This window comes from Myotis brandtii, unplaced genomic scaffold, assembly GCF_000412655.1.
Source record: "Myotis brandtii unplaced genomic scaffold, ASM41265v1 scaffold847, whole genome shotgun sequence".
Lineage (NCBI taxonomy): Eukaryota > Metazoa > Chordata > Mammalia > Chiroptera > Vespertilionidae > Myotis > Myotis brandtii.
Window position 1 is genome coordinate 1,785,419 of NW_005371441.1, and position 21,419 is coordinate 1,806,837.

The following is a 21,419-nucleotide window of genomic DNA, read 5'->3' on the forward strand; positions in this document are numbered from 1 at the left end:
TCTTGAACCTCTAGATCAGTGGTTCTCAACCTTCCTAATGCCGCGACCCTTTAATACAGTTCCTCATGTTGTGGTGACCCCCAATTTCATTGTTACAAATTGAACATAATTAAAGCATAGTGATTAATCACAAAAACAATATGTAATTATATATGTGTTTTCCGATGGTCTTAGGCGACCCCTGTGAAAGGGTCGTTCGACCCCCAAAGGGGTCGCGACCCACAGGTTGAGAACCGCTGCTCTAGATGAATGTTTTGGCTCTTTCTCCTTCTTTCTTTCTTTTTTTTCTTTCATATACTTGTAAAGGATGTGAACATTTTAAAAATATATTTTTTATTGATTTTAGAGAGGAAGGGAGAGGAAGGGAGGATAGAAACATCAATCATGAGCGAGAATCATTGATCGGCCGCCTCCTGCACTCCCCACACTGGGGATTGAGCCCACAACCAGGCATGTTCCCTGACCGGGAATCGAACCGTGACCTCCTGGTTCATAGGTCCACTCAACCACTGGGCAAGGATGCAAACGTTTTTATTCCGAATAAACCAACATAAATTTGGTTGCACTTGTTCCTCGGCCTCATTAAGTCGAAGCTGGAGCCTGACACAGCTCCGTTTCCTTCCCTTTGTTCTGCGAACATAAACAAGTTACTTCATGCGCCTCGGTGGGAACTAGGGATTAGGCAAGCGCTTGGACCCACAGAAGCCTTCAGCAAGTTTGGCTCTCAGCGTGGTTACCACGTAATTAAATATAAGATGAAAGATGAGTCTAACAGAGCTCACTCTCCAGACTGGAAAAGGGAGTAAGTGAAGGCAGCTGGCTTAGCTGGATTCACTGTCAACTCCAAGTTCTGTCCCCTTTTAATGGCACTTGAAGGGCAGTGTGAAAATAGTGGGAAGACAGGTTAAGAAAGTAGAGCAAGTGCTTATGTACACAGTTCCTGTCGCACCTGTGTGCCCCACATGGCTTGGGAACACTTGGCATACCTGTCACTACTTACCTGACACTTGTCCAGCCTGCTCAACAGGAGCATCCAGAGGCGAAGCCACAGGGCCTGGTAGGTCCCCAGGTAGCGAGGGTGACAAAGTGGCCGCTGTTCTTGAAGTCAAGGGAAGGCCCGGGGGGTGTGGCTGTGCGTGCCAGAGTTCTGAAAGGCAAAGACGGGTGCTTAGGACCGTTGTTATAATATACCTAAGGTGAGCAACCCCTGTCACCTTCTTTAGTTAAAAATAAAAAACCTGAGTCTGGCCGGTGTAGCTCAATGGTTGACCATTGACCTATGAAGCAGGAGGTCATGGTTTGATTCCCAGTCAAGGCACATGCCCGGGTTGTTGGCTCAAAATCCTCAGTAGGGGGCATGTTGGAGGCAGCCAATCAGTGATTCTCTCTCATCATTGATGTTTCTCTCTCTCTCTCTTTATGGTGGATGGGTAGTAGGTTAGCTTTACAAGTTTTCACTTGGTCTTCCTCATTACAGTAGCTCCTGTCACACAGGTCAAGAAAGCAATGTGGAAGCTGTGCTAACTACCAGGTATGTCCACTCTAATTATAATGTGGAGACTGGAAAAATTACCATTGTGATTGGCATCTGAAGTGGAGAGCAGCTTAATGGGGCTGAGCCCTTAACCCAGGGGTGGGCAAACTTTTTGACTCGAGGGCCACAATGGGCTCTTAAACTGGACCGGAGGGCCGGAACAAAAGCATGGATGGAGTGTTTGTGTGAACTAATATAAATTCAAAGTAAACATCATTACATAAAATGGTACGGTCTTTTTTTTTTTTAGTTTTATTCATTTCAAACGGGCCGGATCCGGCCCGCGGGCCGTAGTTTGTCCACGGCTGGTCTAGACAACCTTCCAGACGACCTTCTGGATGAAGCCGCGGCTGCGAGGGCCAAGGCAGCCGGGGCTGGGAAGGTCTACTCTTGCATGAATTTCGTGTATTGGGCCTCTAGTATATTATGAATAAATAAATAAATAAATAAATAAATAAATAAATAAATAACCTGAGAAATGTTAAGCCATCTCAGCTCCTTCAGAGAGGAAGGAGTTCTGCTTTCCTGGCGTGGGGTCTATATTCGGCCTTTTGCACGTTTCTGCCTGAATAGGATCTCTGCGTGACCTAGGGCTGGAGACCAGGAATAGGAGCTGGACCCACCCCCTGCCATTCTGGACGTTAAACAGCCCCCTTGGGAGAATCCATTCTCGGGTCACATCCAGAGGTCAATCTGTCAGCTACTGGGACACTGAAAGTGGCCTTGGGATTGGGGGGAGAACCTGACGGTGGCCATCCTAAGGGAGGCATCGCTGTGGGGAGATCCGGGACAGCTCAGGGGCGGGCTCAGGGCTGCTCTGAGCGGCTCCTCGGCGCCTCCGCTGCAAGCTGGTCATGTCCCTGAACCCACCATCGCAGGGTCTACAGAACAGGGCTGCGCTGGCGAGGGGAGCTGAGCCCGCCCCTCTGCATCATCACCTTGGGCTGTGGGGAAAGGCTGGCCAGGGGGGCTTGTCCCTCTCCTCTGCCCAAATGAGAAATGGCGGCCCTGGCCGGGTTGCTGAGTGGTTAGAGTGTTGTTCCAGTACACCAAGGTTGCAGGTTCAATCCTCAGTCAGGGCACATACAGAAATCAACCAATGAATGCATAAATGCGTGGAACAACAAATCGATGTTTCTCTCTCTCTGCCTTCCTCTCTCTCTAAAAATCAATCAATCGATAAAAACACACACACACACACAAAAAAACAACAACAGAAAACAGTCAAAAAAAGTGAAATGGCTTTGCAAGCTCACATAAAGGTTATGAACCTCCATGCCGGTACTCGGAGTCTATAATAGATTTTCCTTTTACTTGCTATTTTGGAAAATACTGCTGCAGGATTCCAGCAGCGTGCCCAAGCCCCGTCTACAAGTTTAAATCTATTTTTTAAAGGGTGTTTCAGAGTATAGATTGTGTTGCATGCCTTTCGTTATGAATTGATTCGATGTGTGTTATCTCCTAGAAAAAAAATGTCTGGAAACAGACTGCATTCTTAGAGGGATAATTAGCCCATTGTGCTCAGCACGGCGACTCCTCCCCTGGTGTCCTTAAAGATGGGCCTGATCTGGTATTGAAAGCAAGAGACTATTTGTAACATGCTGCTTGCTTGATATCTAAAAATTGTTCCGTTCAGAAATAACTGAGACTTGATTTCATTGTCTCTGGACAATAAAGACCAAAATATCCTAATAAAAGAACAGAGGGGAAAATAGAGCCCACGGTTGTCCTCGAGGCAGAGAAGTGCACCCCTGGAGGAAACCCAGGAACCCCAGGATTTTAGGGACCAAGAGCGTGTGCCCTTCCAGGCCGGCTCGCTGGGGCTCATGGCTGACGGATAGATGATGAAATAAATCGTGCCTTGGTTGCAAGGTAAGGGTGGGCCGTGGAGAAGTGTCGTGATTAGTGGGCTGTCTGTGTGTGTTTTCCAAAAATCTTATGGCCATGCCTCAATACAGACATTTTAGTGCAATCGGGGATGAGGTCTTACATTTTCAGCTGGATGACTTCAGTCCTGGTAACTATTTATTACAGTTAGGTTTCCATTGTTAGATTCAGTATTCCCGCCTTATATTTTCAGCTGGATAACTTCAGTCCTGCTAACTATTTATTACTTACAGTTAGGTTTCCATTGTTAGATTCAGTATTCCCGGATGCACAAAAAAATAGTATTTTCATTTAATGTCTCCTATACTTGAGTGCTTTTGTCTGCCTTAGACTGTGTCTTTTGCTGAGAGTAAACACTTTTTAAATTTGTGAAGACAAACTCACCATTCAAATTATTTCACTTTGAAAATAGTCCTTTTGTGGGGGATGAGGGGGGAGATTAGCTTTTTTGTTTGTTTAACAAAATATATAGTTTGCTTTGTGTAACAATAGCCAGGCAGAATTCACAGCCGGTGACATTGCCTGCGTTTACAGTAGAGTGTCTGGAGAGGGTATATGGGTTTTTAATAAACAACACTGCAGTGCAGAGGGCGTTGCTGCATTTCATCTCAACTGCAGGAGGAAGGCCAGCGTGTCCTCCTACGAGACATCAATGGGTGTGTGACACCTCTTGGCATGCGATCGTTTTAATATTTACCATCGACTCTGTGGTATGCGCTTATACAATGTAGTCACATGCCTTTTTCTTTCAAAGAAAAAAGTGCTAATAGACTGAAAAAAATAAGAATGTTTTGGCAGTGTCCTGAGCTTCGGAAAACAGTTGGTTTTGCCATTTGTCTTGGGACATTGTCACAATGGCCATGTCTTAAATCACAAGATAAATAGGTCCACTCCTCCCCCAGCATTTAAATTGTTACGCTCCATGTATAATATAGGGGCTGTGTTTGTGTTTGGAAGTAGCCCGTATAACTTCTAGTGCCTTTTTTATCTGAAAACGTGAGATTATTTTTTACATCCGCCTTATCCGATATTGATGATAGGAAGGGAAATCTTGGCTGGAGTGAAAAGGGGTGCATGCCTTCGCCCCTCTTTCTTTCTCTGGGCCATTCTTTCATCCTTCATTGCACAGCTTCTTGGAGCTGTTGCCTGGCTGCAAAGTCAGCAAAGTATCTCAATTAGGTCAGACCTGGGCAAGCCCCTAGAACTGCGGGCTATTTGCGCTCGGCCCCTCTGCCTCCCCGGTCCCTGCAGACAACCCCGCTCCGGCCTCCTTCCTAAAAGACCTGCAAGTCCCTCAGAAGGATACGCAGGCTAATTCACACACTGGGACAGTAACTCCATCCCCCTTCCCAGAGGACATTAGTTTCAACTGAGGGACTTTACCTGAAACCAGAAAGAGTTGGTTTCTCATCGGTTTTTCATCGTAGCATTCCAGGCCCTGGGGCAGATTTCTGGGAAGGGATGTTTTTCAATGGCGGGACTCTCTGGTCCTCCTCCAATTAGGCCACAAGCCTGGCCTGCACTCGGCTTGCTAGCTGGATTGTGTCCTGCTGGCTGCAGACATGTCCTGTGGGTGCTGGGTCCCCACTCCTGCTTCCTGATTGTGCAACCGGTGCTGCGAGGGAGCTAACAAGGGCTGCTTTCCAGTAAGAGGATCTTTTTCACTTAATGAGGCATAAGTGTGCATCTTATCTGTGGCCAATCTCACTATCTTTTTAAAAATATATATTTTGCTGAGCAAAAACAGTGTTTCTACCTACTGTTCATATCGTCAAATACACTGTGCAGCACGGGCCGGCGAGGATGCCAGGCTGTGCCTTTCACATGTTTGGGGATGCATGTGGCTGCATGCATGAACGTCCAGACGCCTGCCGGAGGTGTTGAAACTCCAGCGTGACCGTGTGTGGGATATGAGGTGGGAAGGACTAGGAAGAAAACCTTGCAGGGCTGAGGTGAGCAGAAGCCCTAAGCAAATACCGAGGCCCCGAAGGCTCCTCTGCGCTCAGGTGTGGAAGAGCCTCCATGTTGGCCAAGAAATATAACTGTCTCTGTCTCTTCCCTTTTTTCTCTCCCTGCTCTTATGTGTCTGTATTGTCCCTCCCAGGGCCCTATGCACTTTCAATTGTTCATTCATTCAGCAAATAGTACTGGGATAAATGGAAAGGCCAAAAAAAAAAAGTGTGTGTGTGTGTGTGTGTGTGTGTGTGTGTGTTCCTTGCTCTAAAAAAGCTTCTCATTTAAAAATTAGATTCACAATACCGTGGCCCCTCCGTGATTGTAGATGCAACACAGCGTAGTTTCAGTTATTTTCAAATGATATATGAAAGGTCTTTTCTGATACAAGTCAATGACTTTACTAAAGCAAGAATCGCAGGCAAACTAACAAGTGGCTGACCCAGGGGACCACGTATGGCTTGTGCTGTCTCTTCACAGCTGCCTCTCAGAGCAGAGGCACTAATGCAATGTCGTCTACAGACTGCCCAGTGTCCACACGCCACGTGGCTTTGCTGTTTTTGTTCACCTGTAATGTACACAGCATCTCTCAGAAATGGCTTTTAAAAAATGTTTTTTTGATATATATATATAATCTCCAAGTCCTGTGCAATAATACTTTATGGGAAGATAAAAGTAGTGAAGGAACTGTGTGTGGTGCAAGGATATACACAGCCAAGAAGCCAGCAGCCTCTGTGTATTTCTGTCTAAGAACTGAGATCTTTGTATCTTCCACATGGAGATCTAATCCATAGGAAGACTCCCTGCTTCCCACGCTGACATTCCAGGGCCTGAGAGAGACAATTAGGCAAGAATTCCAAATGAGACCATGCGATACTTACTCTAAGTGTAATCAACAGCCATTCAACAATGGGAAGGCAATGGCTGGAGCTGGTGTGGAAGATCTGATGGAGCTTGTAAGATCTGAGTTGACACTTGGTTGAATAGAAATGAATGAGTTGGACATGGGTCTGGGGGATGTCATTGGGGGGGGGCGGGTAAGAGAGATCTCTGGGTCCTCAGAATGGAGACTTAAGAGTCCCCACAGCCCAGGGAGAACCCTTCCTCTCAAACTCCCTTTTCAGCCTCTGTAATGTAGTGATTTCCACCAAACTGGTCAATTTGTTGGCAGAGAAATCATTGCAACAAGTTGTCTTCTGAACTAGATGATACATTTCCATCCAAATGGCTTACTTACATAGCCCTGTATATGTTCATCCTTATTTGAAGGAAATGGGCATTAAAACAAATTATCCCATCATAGTTTACAATCACTTAATAAATGGTTATAGTAAAGATGACCAGCTAATGTTATTTTCAACAACCACAAATGAAGGCTCTAAATAGAACTTCCACGTACAGGACTTTGATTCTTAGTTGAATTTTAGATGTCTATACATGGGTATAATCCATATTTTCAGTTCTAGCTCTCTGGAGTGCCGGTATCCATTTTCAATAACATTTTTGGACATCTGAAGACCTTCATCTAAAGAAGTCAATATCTTTTTCAAGTGTGAACCTTTGGAATCTTTATATAAAAATAGATATAGTACTTTAAGACGGGCAGGTGGGCTTAGGAAAATCGAAACCCAAAATAATTTGAAGGTCTCTCCTCCTGAAGTTGGGAGTTAGTCATTCTGTTTTTATTTCTTAGCATTTATGAATATAAAATCACAGAATGTAACTGTTTTTCTAAGAAATGCCTATCAGTTTACATTTTAGGTACTTGTCTTTAGATAGATTTTTGTATACCATTTTGAAAAAGTCAAGCTGCAATGTATTCCAGTTTCACTTTGCTTACTTAAGACAAGTTCAATGTCTTGTTAACAGAAACTAATATCCAAAGTTTCTTCAACTGTGTGTTATTCACATCCCTGCCCTCACCCACCCCCAAACTTCACTGTAAAACTTAGGTTAAAGATGTGTCCATTTACTATGAAACAAACTTATAATTCAGGAAGTGAACTTGAAAACACCCAGAGATCTTGCTTCTTTTGTGGACTTTAATGAGAGCGATAGCTGGGGCCAGGGAGGTAGAGCTGGAACAGCGCTGGGCCAGCGTGGGTTGTGTTGGATGTCCGCAAAGGAATGGCCGGCGCAGGGTCCTGCTCAGCGAAGTGTGCGTTTTCAACTCACCCACAGTGGTGTCTATTGTCCTGTCTCTCAATTGAATGATGTCATGTTTCGTTTGAGGCTCTGAGTGATGCTGAAGTCTGTGGTCTGCACACTAGGGGGGAAAAGGCAGCAGAAACTTGCAAATCAGGTTTTTGTAAAGCCTTTGTGTGGCGGGTTTTGAGAGATAAAAGCTGACTCATGCAATATTTCCACGGAAGGAGCTGCACAGACTAGTAAAAGCTTCTTGTTTTACCTGCCTGAGCCTCCGGTGAGGTCACTGCATCAGCTGAAGGCAGACCTGCGGCTTAGCCCGGGAGAGCACAGGTAGGTGCTAAGGCGACCGAGCCCCAAGGGAACAATGCCCCCCCCCAAAACTTGTCGCTTCCCCCGTGGAGCAGGGGGAGCTCATCCCCTGCGGGGAGATGCTGTCGCAGGGGGGCTTCCCCCCTCCCTGCAGGACAGCAGCTTGCCTGGATGGGTTAGAGCTGTTCTGCTCTACATGCGATCTAAGAAAGGAGTTACCCAACAATGGAATTAGTCTAGAAGGGGCTTCTTTTCTCCTCCCTCTGAAGGGCAGTCGGTTTGAAAGGGTGTTTGTCTTGTATTGGTTTGGTTTTGACCGTTTCTTAAGTGAGGGGGAAATCTCTAGGGAGCTGATGTTTGTGATTCTGAGGAGCAAGCTGAAATCTTAAGTTGCCACGCATCCCGTCCTCAGCACTTCGCTATGCTTTCTTTGTGAGGCTCACGCGGGCTTAGCTGAGGGACAAAATAAATGTTTGCCAATTTTAGGCTCAGCAACTGTAGTGACGAAATTTAGTCTGAGGCTAGCGGTAACCAAAGTTGACTGAGTAAATGCAGTCTCCATTTTAAGTGCGTATTGGTAAGAAATACTTTTGTTAGGAGGAATGATTGGGGAGAAGGAGGCATGGGTTGTATTCAGGGCTGTTACAGATTGGAATCTGATTTTATTTTGTTTTATTATTTCAATTTTAGGGATACTAATCTATTTGAAAGACGTATATATTCAGCATCCCTTTTCCTTAGTCATATTGAACATTTAAAAAAATCAGTTCTCTTCATTTAAAAGACTTCAGTATTTGATACAATTTGAGGTTGTGATTTGAATTTCTTTACCTTTTTCAGATCATAAAAATAACACTACTTGTTGAAGCAAAGTGGTATTTGCAGATAAATACCCAAGTAAAAGCATCTATTCTCTTACTTGGTAAAAACCAATGCTAGTATTTTACTATATACCCTTTCGATCTTTTTCTAATGTGGAAAATAGATAACGTGACATTTTAATTCAAAGTTGGGATCACATTGTGTGTATGTTTTATAAACCACCCATTTCACTCAACTGTGCGTTCTGGCCATTTCTACACCCTCACACCTATGAAAGGACATGGCATCTCCTAGTTTTCTATCGGCCTCCTCAGATGGACTGTTTACCCAGATCTCTCTCGTTGGACACTGAATTCACTTCCTCCTTTTTCTCTAAAAAAACGCTTGGTGCGCTGTATGGATGGATTTACTTACTCGGAGTGCCATTGTTCGTCACTTGGTTTCTTCTCTTCTTCCTCCTTTTTTTGAAAAGGAAATGCCGTTCAGCCTCATGCCTCCCTCTGACGGCACAGAGATGTTCTGGAACTGTGCGTGCTCACAGCGGATGGAGCCTGCACACATCACCTCAGTGTTAGTTTCTGCCCTGAGACTGCTGTTTCCACGCGAGCAGGAAGGGGCTGTTCAAAGGGATGCTGGCGTGTAGATTATTATTTAATGTAAGTGTAAAGCAGAGTTTTGTGGCCTTTGGAAAGTCAGTGATATATGTTTTATTACCTAACACCTGGCATTAGCAGGAGGTAGGAGAAAATTGCTGTTTTGTGGTGACTGCCTGTGCTGTGACTCCGGCGAGGAATGGGCGCTGGTTGCAGCAGTAGCTTTATAAGGTGGTTATTTCAGGGTGGGAGTCACGTCCTGGAGGTTGGCTGGGACCGGGAGAGTCGTTGACCAGCTGCCTAACTTATACCAGAGGAAACCAGATACCCAAAGACGGCAATCCGCACGTTGATGGCACAGAGCCAGGGCAGAAATGCAAATTCTCTGTTCAACGGAGACAGTGTTGTATCAGAACCTAACTTCTGGCTGGTCCTCTGAGCTCGTTCTACACACACAGTTAGACCCATATCCATCCCTTCACACACGCACCTACTATGTGAGTCCCTTGGGCAATGGGTACTGTGGGCTTTGCACAAGGAGCTCCTAGTTAGGCCTCCTTTTCCTCATCTCTAAGCTCCCTTCCTGCCCTCCTGCTGAACGCATCTGCACCCACGTACAAGGAAAACTGGACTCGAAACCAGAAACCACAGTCTCTGATTCACAGTTCAACTCTGACCACAAGTTGCCCAACCTCTCTGTTTATTTTGTTCCACCTGTAAAATGTATAAAAGTAATGATGTGTGAATGGACTTGGAGACTTGGTTTTGTGAGACTGTTTGTAAGGATAATTTTGATACAGAGGTACAGCAGTGGCATGTTATGGCCGGGCTGATCTGTTGTAACAGACTGTTGGGGTTCTCCTTTGCTGCGTAACAAATCACTCCGAAATGCCGTGGCTTGAAAAAGTAACCGTCATTTATAGCCTCTCAAGGTTGCTGGGAGTCGGGTTCAGGAGAGGTTCCACTAGGGGTTTGGATGCAGGTACCCACGAAGTTGCCATCAGAAATGACAGGGCTGTCATCCCGTGGGCTGCTCCCCCACATGCCTGGTGCCTGCGGGAAATGTGCAAACAGCAGGGGCCAGGACAGCGGGGGGTCCTTGAGCGTCTCTACGTATCAGGGTGGTCGCCACACTGGTTTCCCCAGCACATCACCTTCAGGAGGGCCAGACATTTTAATGTGATGGCTCAGAGCAGCGGTCGCCAGCCGGTGGTCCGCAGATCACTGGTGGTCCGTGAGCTCCGAAAGGTTGGTGACCGCTGCTTTAGGGCAGCCATTTTCAACCGGGTGCCACAGGAATGGTGAAAACATGCAATACCTGACTGTTCAGTTACTGCCCTGAGACTGCTGTTTCCACACTAGCGTGACCTCTTTTCCCTGAGACTGTCAAACAAAACAATGGCAACAGCCAACACAACAATAGCCATCCGGTGTGAATGAATCAAGATTATACTTTTTTTTTTTTTTGTCAGATCAGCCAAAAATATATTTTTTGGTGTGCCGCAGAATTTTAGTCATTAGTTGGCGTGTGCCAGGAGATGAAAAGGTGGGAAATCCCTGCTCTAGGGCCTGGGTGCCAGGTCCCTGGCTCGGGCAGGGCCTCTGCCATGCCTGGCTTCCAGGGGAAGGGGGGCGAATGGAGGAACCAGGTCTAAGGTTTGAGAAACATGTTCCAGAGGGACATATTTCTGTTGCTGAGCAATGACCACGTGGCCATACGGGGGGGGGGGGGCGGGCGGCTGGGACGTGTGCACAGCGAAGACTACTTGCTAAGGAAGAAGGGGCCTGGGTTTCGGGGGACAGAAACAGTTCCCTCTGAAAGTAAAAACACAGCCCATCGTTTAGCTTTCATCTCAGCCCACAATCTCCTTCACCTCCCACACCAAACCACCACAAACAAGCACACAGTGAAGATCAAAACAGCTGCATTTGTACCAAAAGCCTGAAGGGAATTCCCTAAGGTCCTCTCTGACCCCAGTGCATGCCTGTGCCCTCCAGCCTGGAGGTTCTGGAGTCACCCCTTGGCTAAGGCTGTTTGTCTCGCTCAGGAACGGCCTTAACGGCCTTGCTTCATCCCTGCCCGGCTGCAGTGGCCCTTGGACCCCTCAGTTCCCATAGAGGAGCATAGGAATCAGTGAGGAACCTCCCAGGAGTCTTGGGGGCGTATCTGAATGTTTAGTGTCAGACTGCACCTCTTCAAGGAATTTCTGTTCTTCATGCAACCTCTCACCTCTTGTTTTAAAAAGAGCATTTTTGCAAAACACTGAACAATCTTCTATTCTTGATCTTCTTGATCAAGTACTTGCTTTGAGGCCGTCTGAGAAGAAGCTAGGGAAATTCCTTGGCAAGTGGAATGGGGAAACGGAGACAGATAACTGAACGAACTGGCCAGGCAGTTTACCGCTTGATACTGAAGGTCACCAGGGGAGAAAGCCCCGGGTAACAGGCAAGATGGGTGCCGCCCTCCCCCCCCCCCCCCCGGGGCAACCTTTCCTTTCCTGGCATATCCTTTCCTCCTTAGAGATAACACCTAGGCCCCACGTGTACATTAGCTCCAGGCCCAGAAAAGCAGCAAATCCAGGTGGGCGACAGCAAGACCACCTGCAATGACTTTATGACCTGCTCTGGCACTGACCAATCAGTGGAGACCATGACCCTGAAAGGACATACCTGGAAAAATTCTATTGAAATCCTCCCCTAAACTCCCAACCTTTAAAAACCCTCAAAATGAGGGTCCTGGCACGCGCTTCCCCTCCCAGGAACATGCCCACACCTTTCCCTTCCTTTCTTCTTCCCCCACAGGTGCGTATCTCCAAAACTCCAAGGGGCCCCACGAGACTTGCAACCAGGGGAGCAATGGGCAGTGGCAGCTCGTCCCAGGCTCACCCCTGAACCTGTCTCCAGGGCCCCCTTCTCTCTGACTGCTCAGTGAGCCAATGCAGCCCTTCGAGTCTCTCTCCTGTTGCTTCTTTCATCCTAGGCCCTTCCTTGTGTCACTGTCCCCAGATTGAATAAACATCCTCAGAAAATCACCTGGACTCTTACTGCAACATCTTCCCTGCAGGAAGTCAACAACCCACACACTGCAGGTTGGCCGGCCGGCCGGAGGCAGACCCACTCTGAGCCCAAGCTCCGTCCAGTAACAGCTTTACTGGCTCTTCAGTGCAACAAGATTTTTTAAAAACTACTCATTCTGGAAATCTTTTTAATTTATAGAAAAGTTGCCAAGATAAACCTAGAGTTCCTACCCACTCTTCATGCAGCTTCCCCTAATGTAAACATCTTGCATGACCATAGAACATTGTTCAAGCTAACCTATGAACGTGGTAACAAGATTTTCATTTCTTCATTACCAAACAGCTGCAAATAAGTGTGAAAATCATTAATAAACATTCCTAGAATGACCACCGTGAACTTTAAGAACATGTGGACTTGGAGTCCTGTCCAGGCCCTTAATGCAAGCATCATGTTGTATCATAGAACACCAAGAGGCTATTTTATCTGTTGAGGTATCCACTATATCAGAGGTGTGTGGGGGAGAAAGGTTCTCCTCAAATACCTGATCTTGTCTTTGAAATATATAAATGAGTATATTTCCCTTTTTTAAAAAATATTTTTATTGGTTTCAGAGAGGAAGGGAGAGGGAGAGAGAGAGAGAGAGAGAGAGAGAGAGAGAGAGAGAGAAACATCAATGATGAGAGAGAATCATTGATCTGCCACCTCCGGCTTGGCCCACACTGGAGATCAAGCCCACAACCCGGGCATGTGCCCGGATCGGGAATCAAACCATGCCCTCCTGGTTCATAGGTCGACGCTCAACCCTTGATCCACATGCCGGTCAGGCTATCGGTGTATTTCCTATAACTTTGACTCTTAAAAGATGTGTGGGTCTCTTTGTTTTAAATCATGAAGTTGGTTGTGTATAGCTCTGAGGCCCTACCAAGATTGGCTCTGTATTAAGTGACCTTTGCTGGCTGATAGAGTCACTTCTTACTTATATTTTCGTCTCTCTCATGCCTTCCCTCTTTGGGCAATTTGCAGGCAGTGTAACAGGGAGCTAGATCATTTTATTCATTGGTCTTGAGCACAACAAATTCTCCTGATTTTCATGCTTGTCCTGCCAAGGAACTCGGTTAGGTGTGTGTAGTCTGGAATAGCAACGAGCAGAATTTGGAAATCCTGATCCCTCCTCCGTCGCTGCTGTGCAGCTCTGCCTGGTGAAACTGTCCTTGGGAGCTGTGACAGGAAGTGGCCACTGTGGGCCCACCCGTCCCCCCTTCAACATGTAAACACGGTCACAGGAAGCTTGGGCTTTACTTGCCATGGAAAGTTCTGCCTCAACCCCAAATCAGCCCGAGAGACAAGTTAGAGCCACAAGAGCTGTGTTTGATTCTGACAGTGACATTCCAAAGGAGAGCAATTAGAATAATGGAAGTTTGCAGAGCAAACAATCACAAGCCATGGAGTTAAAGCTCTTTCACTTAAAAAAAAGAAAATTAGAGAGAGGGACCCGTCATGAAGTCAAATGTGTGAAAGGGTATCTACATGGTAGCTGTGTCGCCGTTTTTCTTAAATTGAAGATGGCACAAGAAGGAATATTTATTCTGATGGCTTTTAGGCTGATGGTACTTCCAGTCATAAGAATCATTAGGACCCCAATGCCCCTGGACCTGGGCTTCCACCACCACCATCTGTGGGTTTACAAAGGGTCAAATGGACCAAGACCCTCAAGGTGGGTGGAAGCAGCTTATTTTAGGGTATTCATGGTCACAACACCCCTGACCTGGGCCCTTCGCAATGCTTGGCAAGTTTGCAGAAGATGCTCTATTATTAGCCCTGTATCGGGGATTAGGGAAGAAAGAGAGAGAGGCGATGAAACAGAAAGGAAAGCAAAGCATCAAATTACCCAAATGGTAGTACAACCTGCCGACATCTTTCACTCGGGGAAGAGGGGAAGGCTTTCCTGCTCAGCAGTGTTCTGGCTCGGCTCGGGTTTCACCTTCTCATGGGAAATCAGTTACCTCAATATCTAGGATGCAGGGATGGATTGTCTCCCAACTCCGTTTTGGCCAATTCATAACAATATTGTGTACTAATGAATGGAGCTTTTTTTAAAAAAAGGGAAAATTTTGAAATATATGCACCTCTTCTTTCATTATTATCTAAACAAAGATTGATAAGGAAGTAAATTTAAATCTTACAGAATCATAAAATCATCTAGAATATCCTAGATCAGCATTGTCCAACTAAAATATAATGCAAGCCACATATATAATTCGTAAATTTTTAGTAGCCACATTAAAGGAAGTAAAATGAAACAGTAAAAGAATATTTAGGAGATTTTTTTTAAAGAAAAGCAAGTAAGAATGTATAGACTGGGTAAATTTTTAGTAGCCACATTAAAGGGAGTAAAATGAAACAGTAAAAAGAATATTTAGGAGATTTTTTTTTAAAGAAAAGCAAGTAAGAATGTATAGACTGCAGCAAAAATATACTTAGGAGAGTGAAACAAGGAAGGGCATAGATGTAATAGGAGAGCCTAGGCTAGGCTGCCTTAGCTCACTGGGAAGTCAGATAATAGGGGGCGTTGAAGACAGGTTCCAGGGGTTAGCCTGGGATGTGCTACCACTGCCCATTGTTCCCCTGGTTGCAAGTCTCAATGGAGTCCCTTAGAGGTTAGGGGATATGTGCCAGGGTAGGGGGAGGAGACAGGGAAGGGAATGCATCCAGGAGGTATTTCATTTAACCCACTACTACAAAATATTATTTCAACATGTAATTAATATAAAAATTATTAATGAGGCATTTTATACTCTTTATTGCATAGCATACTAATTCTTTGAAATCTGGTGTGCATTTTACACTCACAGCACATTCCAAGTCAGACTAGTTGTATGTCAAGTGCTTAATAGCGGCATGTGGCTACTGGCTGTTGTGTTGATCAGTACAGCACTAGAAATAAATATTAAAAGTCAGCGAGTTGTATTATGAAGAATAGGTCAGACAGGGTGGAAATCTTAAATTATTTTGAAGGAGGTGAGGACAAGACTAGACAGTTTTTATGAGGTATATTTCCTTACGTGAGAAAACTGTAATTATCTTCTAAGCAATGAAATAACATGAAAAATGTTACCCATTAGCAAAGGCAGCCTTATATTATTGCCATTTAAAGCCTAGCTTTAAATATTTCACTCCTGTCATTGGTAATTTTGGAAGGTGTTGAATTTGGGGCAGTAAACTTGGCCAACTACTACAGCCACCAAATAGCTCATATTCTGTTTTCTGAAGGGCCTGGTTGGCAGTCTGAGGAATGGGCTGATCGGTCCAGGGTCCAAGAATACTGCTGACCCTTGAACAGTGCGGGGGTTATGGGTGCTGACCCCAGCCCAGTAGAAAATCTGCACATAACTTTTGATTTCCCCAAAACTTAACTTGTCCCTCAGAATCTTCAGGGGATTGGTTCCAGGACCCCACAGATACCAAAATCCACAGATGCTCAAGTCTGCATGTGCAGACTCCCAATCAAAAACAGAACAGGTATTTATTTAAAAAGATCTGTGTATAAGTGGACCCACACAGTTCAAACCTAAGTAATTCAAGGATCAGCTGCATGGCCTGGTAGTGCAACATGTGATTCCTTCCTTGGAGCAGGGCCCAATTCATGCTGCTGTTTGACTCTGCCATGAAGCGATCCCCTTTTACCCCATTTTGCCCCGTCACTCCCAGCTGCCCAACATGGACTCCTCTACAATCACTCCAATTTTTTGTTCCTCTTTCATTCCTAGGTCCCAATATTGGCTGGCTAACTAGAGTGAAAGTAAGTAACAAATGAGTCTCTATTGTGTTCATTTTCACCGATCCTGATAATGAGCATTTGCCAAGAGTTATGTAACTATTAAATATAGTTTTCTGTACTGGAGAGAAGGTTGATTCCTGGCTAGCCAGAAAACCATAACTTGCCCTGGAAACCAGTGTATGCAGATCTATGGGGAGGTTGACTGAGAGCCTCCTGGTGCCCTAGCTTCATAGACAGTATGCCAGCTTATATTTGGTCCCAACTCATAGCCTCATTCGACCCTTGGGACCTTGAAGGGTCTCCAGATACTTTCTGAGATAATGCCCACTTGTGAGAGTGTGATGAACCTCATGGTTATGGTTATGGTGGATGCCAGAAGGAAGAAAACCTTGTATCTGCTCCTACGTTGAACTGCCCAGGACTTTCTTAACATCATTCCTTAAATGTGGGCAAGCATCCTTTGCAGCAAGCACACCTCAGTGCCTGGCTACTTCTTGGATTTTTGCCACCCTCAAGTTGGATCATGCTTTTTAGGGCAAGTGCATTTTAACTACTATAACCCATCTGTGTTTTATAGGCCATAAAGTTGTTATGGGGCAAGCAGAAAGAATATTGCAAAAGCTTTAAAAATTTGTGGTGTACCACGTGGTAGTGGTTGTGCTGATCAATTACTCATTTCCCACACTTTCTTACCATGCTTCCTTATTGACCCAAGTTAGTTCCTGTGTTTTACATTCATTAATTTTAATATTTGCATTATAACTTGGCACTAATATTTGCCACGGATAGAAACTCTCCAGAAAAAGTCGGGATGCAGACTTGATGGATTCTTTATATTCTAGAAATATTGGTACCAGCTGTTTGGTGACGTTTACTATAGAGTGAAATAAAATTCATGTTCCTTTTAAAAGATGATCATTAATCTATATTCTTGTTATTGTGTTTGTCTTGTTTTAACCTTCCAAACATAAGTTTCTAATTCTCCAAACATAAGTTTCTCTTCTAATTCTCTAAAACAAAATCCGTAAACATGGATTTTGGTGGTAAGACAATCTACCAAAATGATATTAATCACACTGTTTATTACAAGGCTTTTTGTTTCTGTAAACCTGGGACCTCATCAAGGGGGGAAATGTCGATCCTGCCTTACAAATGAAGATGCTTGGAACTTTATATTTCACCAAAATAGCTTTGGGACGGTTAAACCTCATTCAGGACCTTTATGGGCCTAAGATTCCAGTGCTATGGGCACTGAGTAACCTTTAAACTTCACAGATATTCTCTGCTCATACCCTCTTCTAAACACAAGCAGCCCCGTTTCTTTCAAAATACATTATTTTCTCATAATTGAATTCCTATGTTTATTAATAACTTAATTGTATGATCCCACTGTCATGTTATCTAACGTTACATGGGGGGTGTTGTGGTTAATCAGACATGCTCTGTAATGGCGTAACTTCATATCTACCCCAATGGAATGTCGGCTTCCAGGTAGAGATTGAGAGACACGTGGTGAGCGGCTAAGTTTTAAAGGGGGTGTGGGTCTTAATAGTTGGGTTTTTCTTGCCCAGGATTAGAAAAATCTGAACCATGGGACACTTTCTCTAATGCTGTTTCCTAGTAAAATGCAAATTGTCAGCATCCATTGAGTAAGTAGCAGTGGTCCCAGGATGGAGGCTTAAACCTTTGTGGAATTAAGGTGGAATGCCCAAAATGAAGAACAGTGTTTCGCAAGCTTCCATAAGAATCGCCTAGGGTGCATTTTAGGTCCATAAGAATCAGTTGTGGTGCTTGTTAACGCTATAGACTCCTGATGCCCTGACTACTGAGCTTCTAATTCAGAAAACCGGGACCAATCTGCATCCGTTAGTCATCCCAGGTGGTCCCATTTGTTGCAGTGCCTCGAAAACCCTAACTCGTGTGCACACAGCACCAGCATCGTGTCCAAATGCAGACTGAGGTTCAGTAGGTCCGGGTGGTGCCGGAGACCGCATTTCTAGCATGGTCCCAGGTGATGCTTTAGAACCTCTGACACCTACCAAGGTACCTCTGCATGTCCTTCTGTAACTAGCTCACTGCCTCTTTGTTTTTGACCCCATGTATTTGGAGTGAGTTTTAACCTTTAAATTTTCTGTTTGATGTCATTTTAAAATACCTTGCTTATCTCGTCCTTTTTTCTTTTTTTCCTTTAATGCATTTAGATGTCCACCAGTTGCATCTTGATGTGCCATTAGCTGTAACCGAAGACCCAGATCCCAAGACCACAGCCAAGCATTCCCGCTGCCAAGAACGGAAGACGATGGAGCTCTCGGACAGCGACCGCCCCGTCAGCTTCGGCTCCACGTCGTCCTCGGCTTCTTCCCGGGACAGTCATGGTTCCTTTGGCAGCCGAATGACCTTAGTTTCCAACAGCCACTTGGGCTTGTTTCCCCAGGATAAAGAAGCAGGAGCCATCAAACTGGAGCTGATTCCAGCCAGGCTGGTTTCCAGCAGCGAGCTGCAGAGGGAGAGCCTGGCCAGGCAACAGAGCCCAGACACGGGCAGCGAGAGGCAGCCCTGGGCCCAGCGGAGGGTGGAGGCCAACGGGGCCACCAAAACAGGTGCTGAATCGGCCACCAGCCCCAAGCTCCTCTACGTGGACAGAGTTGTTCAGGAAATCCTGGAGACGGAAAGGACTTATGTGCAAGATTTAAAAAGCATCGTAGAGGTAAGGCAAGCTATGTTTTTTTTTAGTTTGTTTTGCAGGATAAATAAGCTTGCAACATGAAAAGCAAAGCCAGCTGTGGGGGATGTGTTGTCTCCTAAGATGCAGAAATGGTGTGAATGTTTAAACAGGTCATAACTTAAGAGAAACCCTAAGGCAGTACTCACTGTGTTAGAATCCTCTTAATGTTTGCATTAACGAATTGATTATGTGTTAGGAGCAAGAATGATGATACCAATGCATTTACCTATGTGTTGTGCTATCAACTCTTGCACCAGGGGTCTGAGTGCCTGGCAATTAGTGGAGCAGACAGGATGGAGGAGGGCTGCAGGCCTCCTGAATTGCAGGTGTCATGTGTATCTGGACTGCGCCCATCAGGCTATCTTCGCCCTGATCACAACTCTCTACTGGTGTCTGGGATTCCAAAAGTACTGATACCTCGGTCCCACCTCCGGAGACTGTCATTTCATGAGCCTGAGGTGTGGCCTGGAGGTGGAATTGTGAAAGCTCCCAGGTGATTCTGATAAGCAGACAAGCTTGGGAACTGCTGTTCTAGGCTGTTTTCTGTGTCGGTTGGCATTCGGTGGAAAGTGGTGACGGGTAGAGAAAAACTGTGGGCTTTGTCTTGTCTTGGGAATTTCTGTTCACTTTTGCAGCGAACAAGTTTGCATAAATTATTTGGCTGTGCAAATCGAGCTCCACTTTATGTGCCAGCTTTCGTACTCTGGAAATTCAATTTTTAATTTGACTTTGATTTATAGGTAGGTTTTGAAGGATTAACTAAGACTTAGCAGAATAGCACAGATGTTAACTCATTCACAATTAATGATGAAAATGTTAATATTTTAAAGACATACTGTAAGGCTACATTCACTTTGCTTCCTAGTAACATACCAAATTCTGTCATTTGTTAGTGCCTACTTCCTGTTTTAGACTTTTATTCTGAAATGTTTCAGAAAATAGTAGGACATTTACTGATGAGAACATTCCCCACCAAATACATACATTCTTACAGCGTGAGCAAAAAAATTCTAAGGCATGATTGTGTGCCGAGTTCCACAAAGAATAGAACCAGACACTGCCGACTAAAAATAGCTATGACGTAACTTCCCAGTAAAAATAGAAAAATCAATTGATGCTCAACCAAAACAATATGTGATACCAAATGTCAAATAAGCCCAGCCAATTGTTTTTTTAATTTCAACAATGATGTCATTTGTACTTGAGAAGAAATACCTGTGAAACTGCCAAAAATTTTACAACCTAATAGGAAATTTATGGTTGTCAAAGCTTTCTTTCGTCTTTCCCTTCTTTTGCTTTTGCTTTTTGGAAACTTTTCCACCTAATCGAAACTCACTAAACTGAGAGAGAAGCCTTTAGTTATTGAACTGATAGTCCGTGAACACTCTTGCTTTTTCTGGGCTGGTTGGTGCACCTTGAGTGAGAAGTAATAAAGTAAAATATGAATGAAAGAAAGCAGGTCAAGTGAACTTGCATGTAGGTTGCCATGTCTGCAGGTTCCAGATTTGCAATCCTTTCTTTTTCCCCAAATAAGTCCTTTTTGGTGGTGAGAAGAAAAAAATATAAATAAAAGACAGAATATTTGCTAAGAAAGTTTCAGTAAAACTTCTATTTCAAGCTGTCCAAATGTTCTTACCCTTTTTTCTTTATCTATGAATTAACCATGTTTTGCATGAAGCCTTGGTGGGCATTTTCTATAAAGTCCACAGATAGTTAGTATTTTAGGCTTTCTAGGCCCTGAGGTCTGTCATAGCTGCTCAGCTCTGCCGTTGTAGCTCAAAAGCAGCCAGGAATGGGTGTGGAAGTTGCAGTAAAACTTTAGGGCCAGATTGCACCCAAAGGCCATAGTATGCCGACCATACAAGAGACTGTAAATTTGTGCCTGTGGTTCATCAACTGTAAAATGAGACTAATAAGTAGTACCTGCTTCGTTGGGATAATTAGATGATATATGGAAAGCTGTTACAATAGTGCCTGGCACATTGGTAAGTAATTAATAAATAGAAATCCTCCTCCTCACCAGCCTCCTCTGAATTTGCTGGTAGAGTGTTAACTATACCGTCTTACCTAAGGTCTTTCAGAAAAATAATCAGATTCGTCAATTCACTACAGTAGAAATTTAATTAGGAAAAAAATTTTAGACTCGTTTTATCTAGTTTTTTCCTTTATTAAGAGGAACCAATTACAGCAGGTCCTGAAATAACATCATTTCTTTGTGTTGTATCATTATAACATTGATGAGATGCCTTAGGATTTTAACTCTTACTTGTATCCATTCGCCTCTGGTAAAATTGGTTTCTTTATACGTCATCAAGTTACAAAACCTATCCATGACATGAAGCTAGGATTTACTGTATTTTTCCACTTGCAGCAACTCTACCCAATAAAGATCGTTAAAATGGGTATTTTTTAAAAATACAAAATGCCCTTCAGTCCGCAGGCTGTCGCTCTATCCACTGAGCCAAACCGGTTTTGGCAAAATGGGTATTTTTTAAAAATACAAAATGCCAATAGTCTAATTATTTATAGAGGTGATGGTGAGTCACTTTTCATATCTGCACAATTCAGACTTTCTGTACTCTACTTTATCAAATCCCATCTAACCAATATCCTTCCATCGTCATTCTCGGTTTTGTGAATTTTCTCCATTGC

General features: G+C 44.5%; 1 protein-coding gene across 6 annotated transcripts in view; it reads left to right on the forward strand.

Annotated features, from left to right (window-relative positions):
* Positions 1–21,419, forward strand: part of PLEKHG1 (pleckstrin homology domain containing, family G (with RhoGef domain) member 1) — a 189,980-nt gene that overhangs the window by 97,544 nt on the left and 71,017 nt on the right. For 3 of the 6 annotated variants that reach the window (XM_005884706.2, XM_014532126.1, XM_005884704.2), the window contains one exon: positions 18,244–18,749. In XM_005884706.2, the coding sequence (XP_005884768.1) occupies positions 18,342–18,749 (408 nt within the window). In that variant the 5' untranslated portion in view covers positions 18,244–18,341. Of the gene's footprint in view, positions 1–7,742; positions 7,853–9,260; positions 9,310–16,031; positions 16,064–18,243; positions 18,750–21,419 lie in introns of those variants that run through there. The other 3 variants (XM_014532127.1, XM_005884708.2, XM_005884709.2) reach the window with 3 other exon arrangements.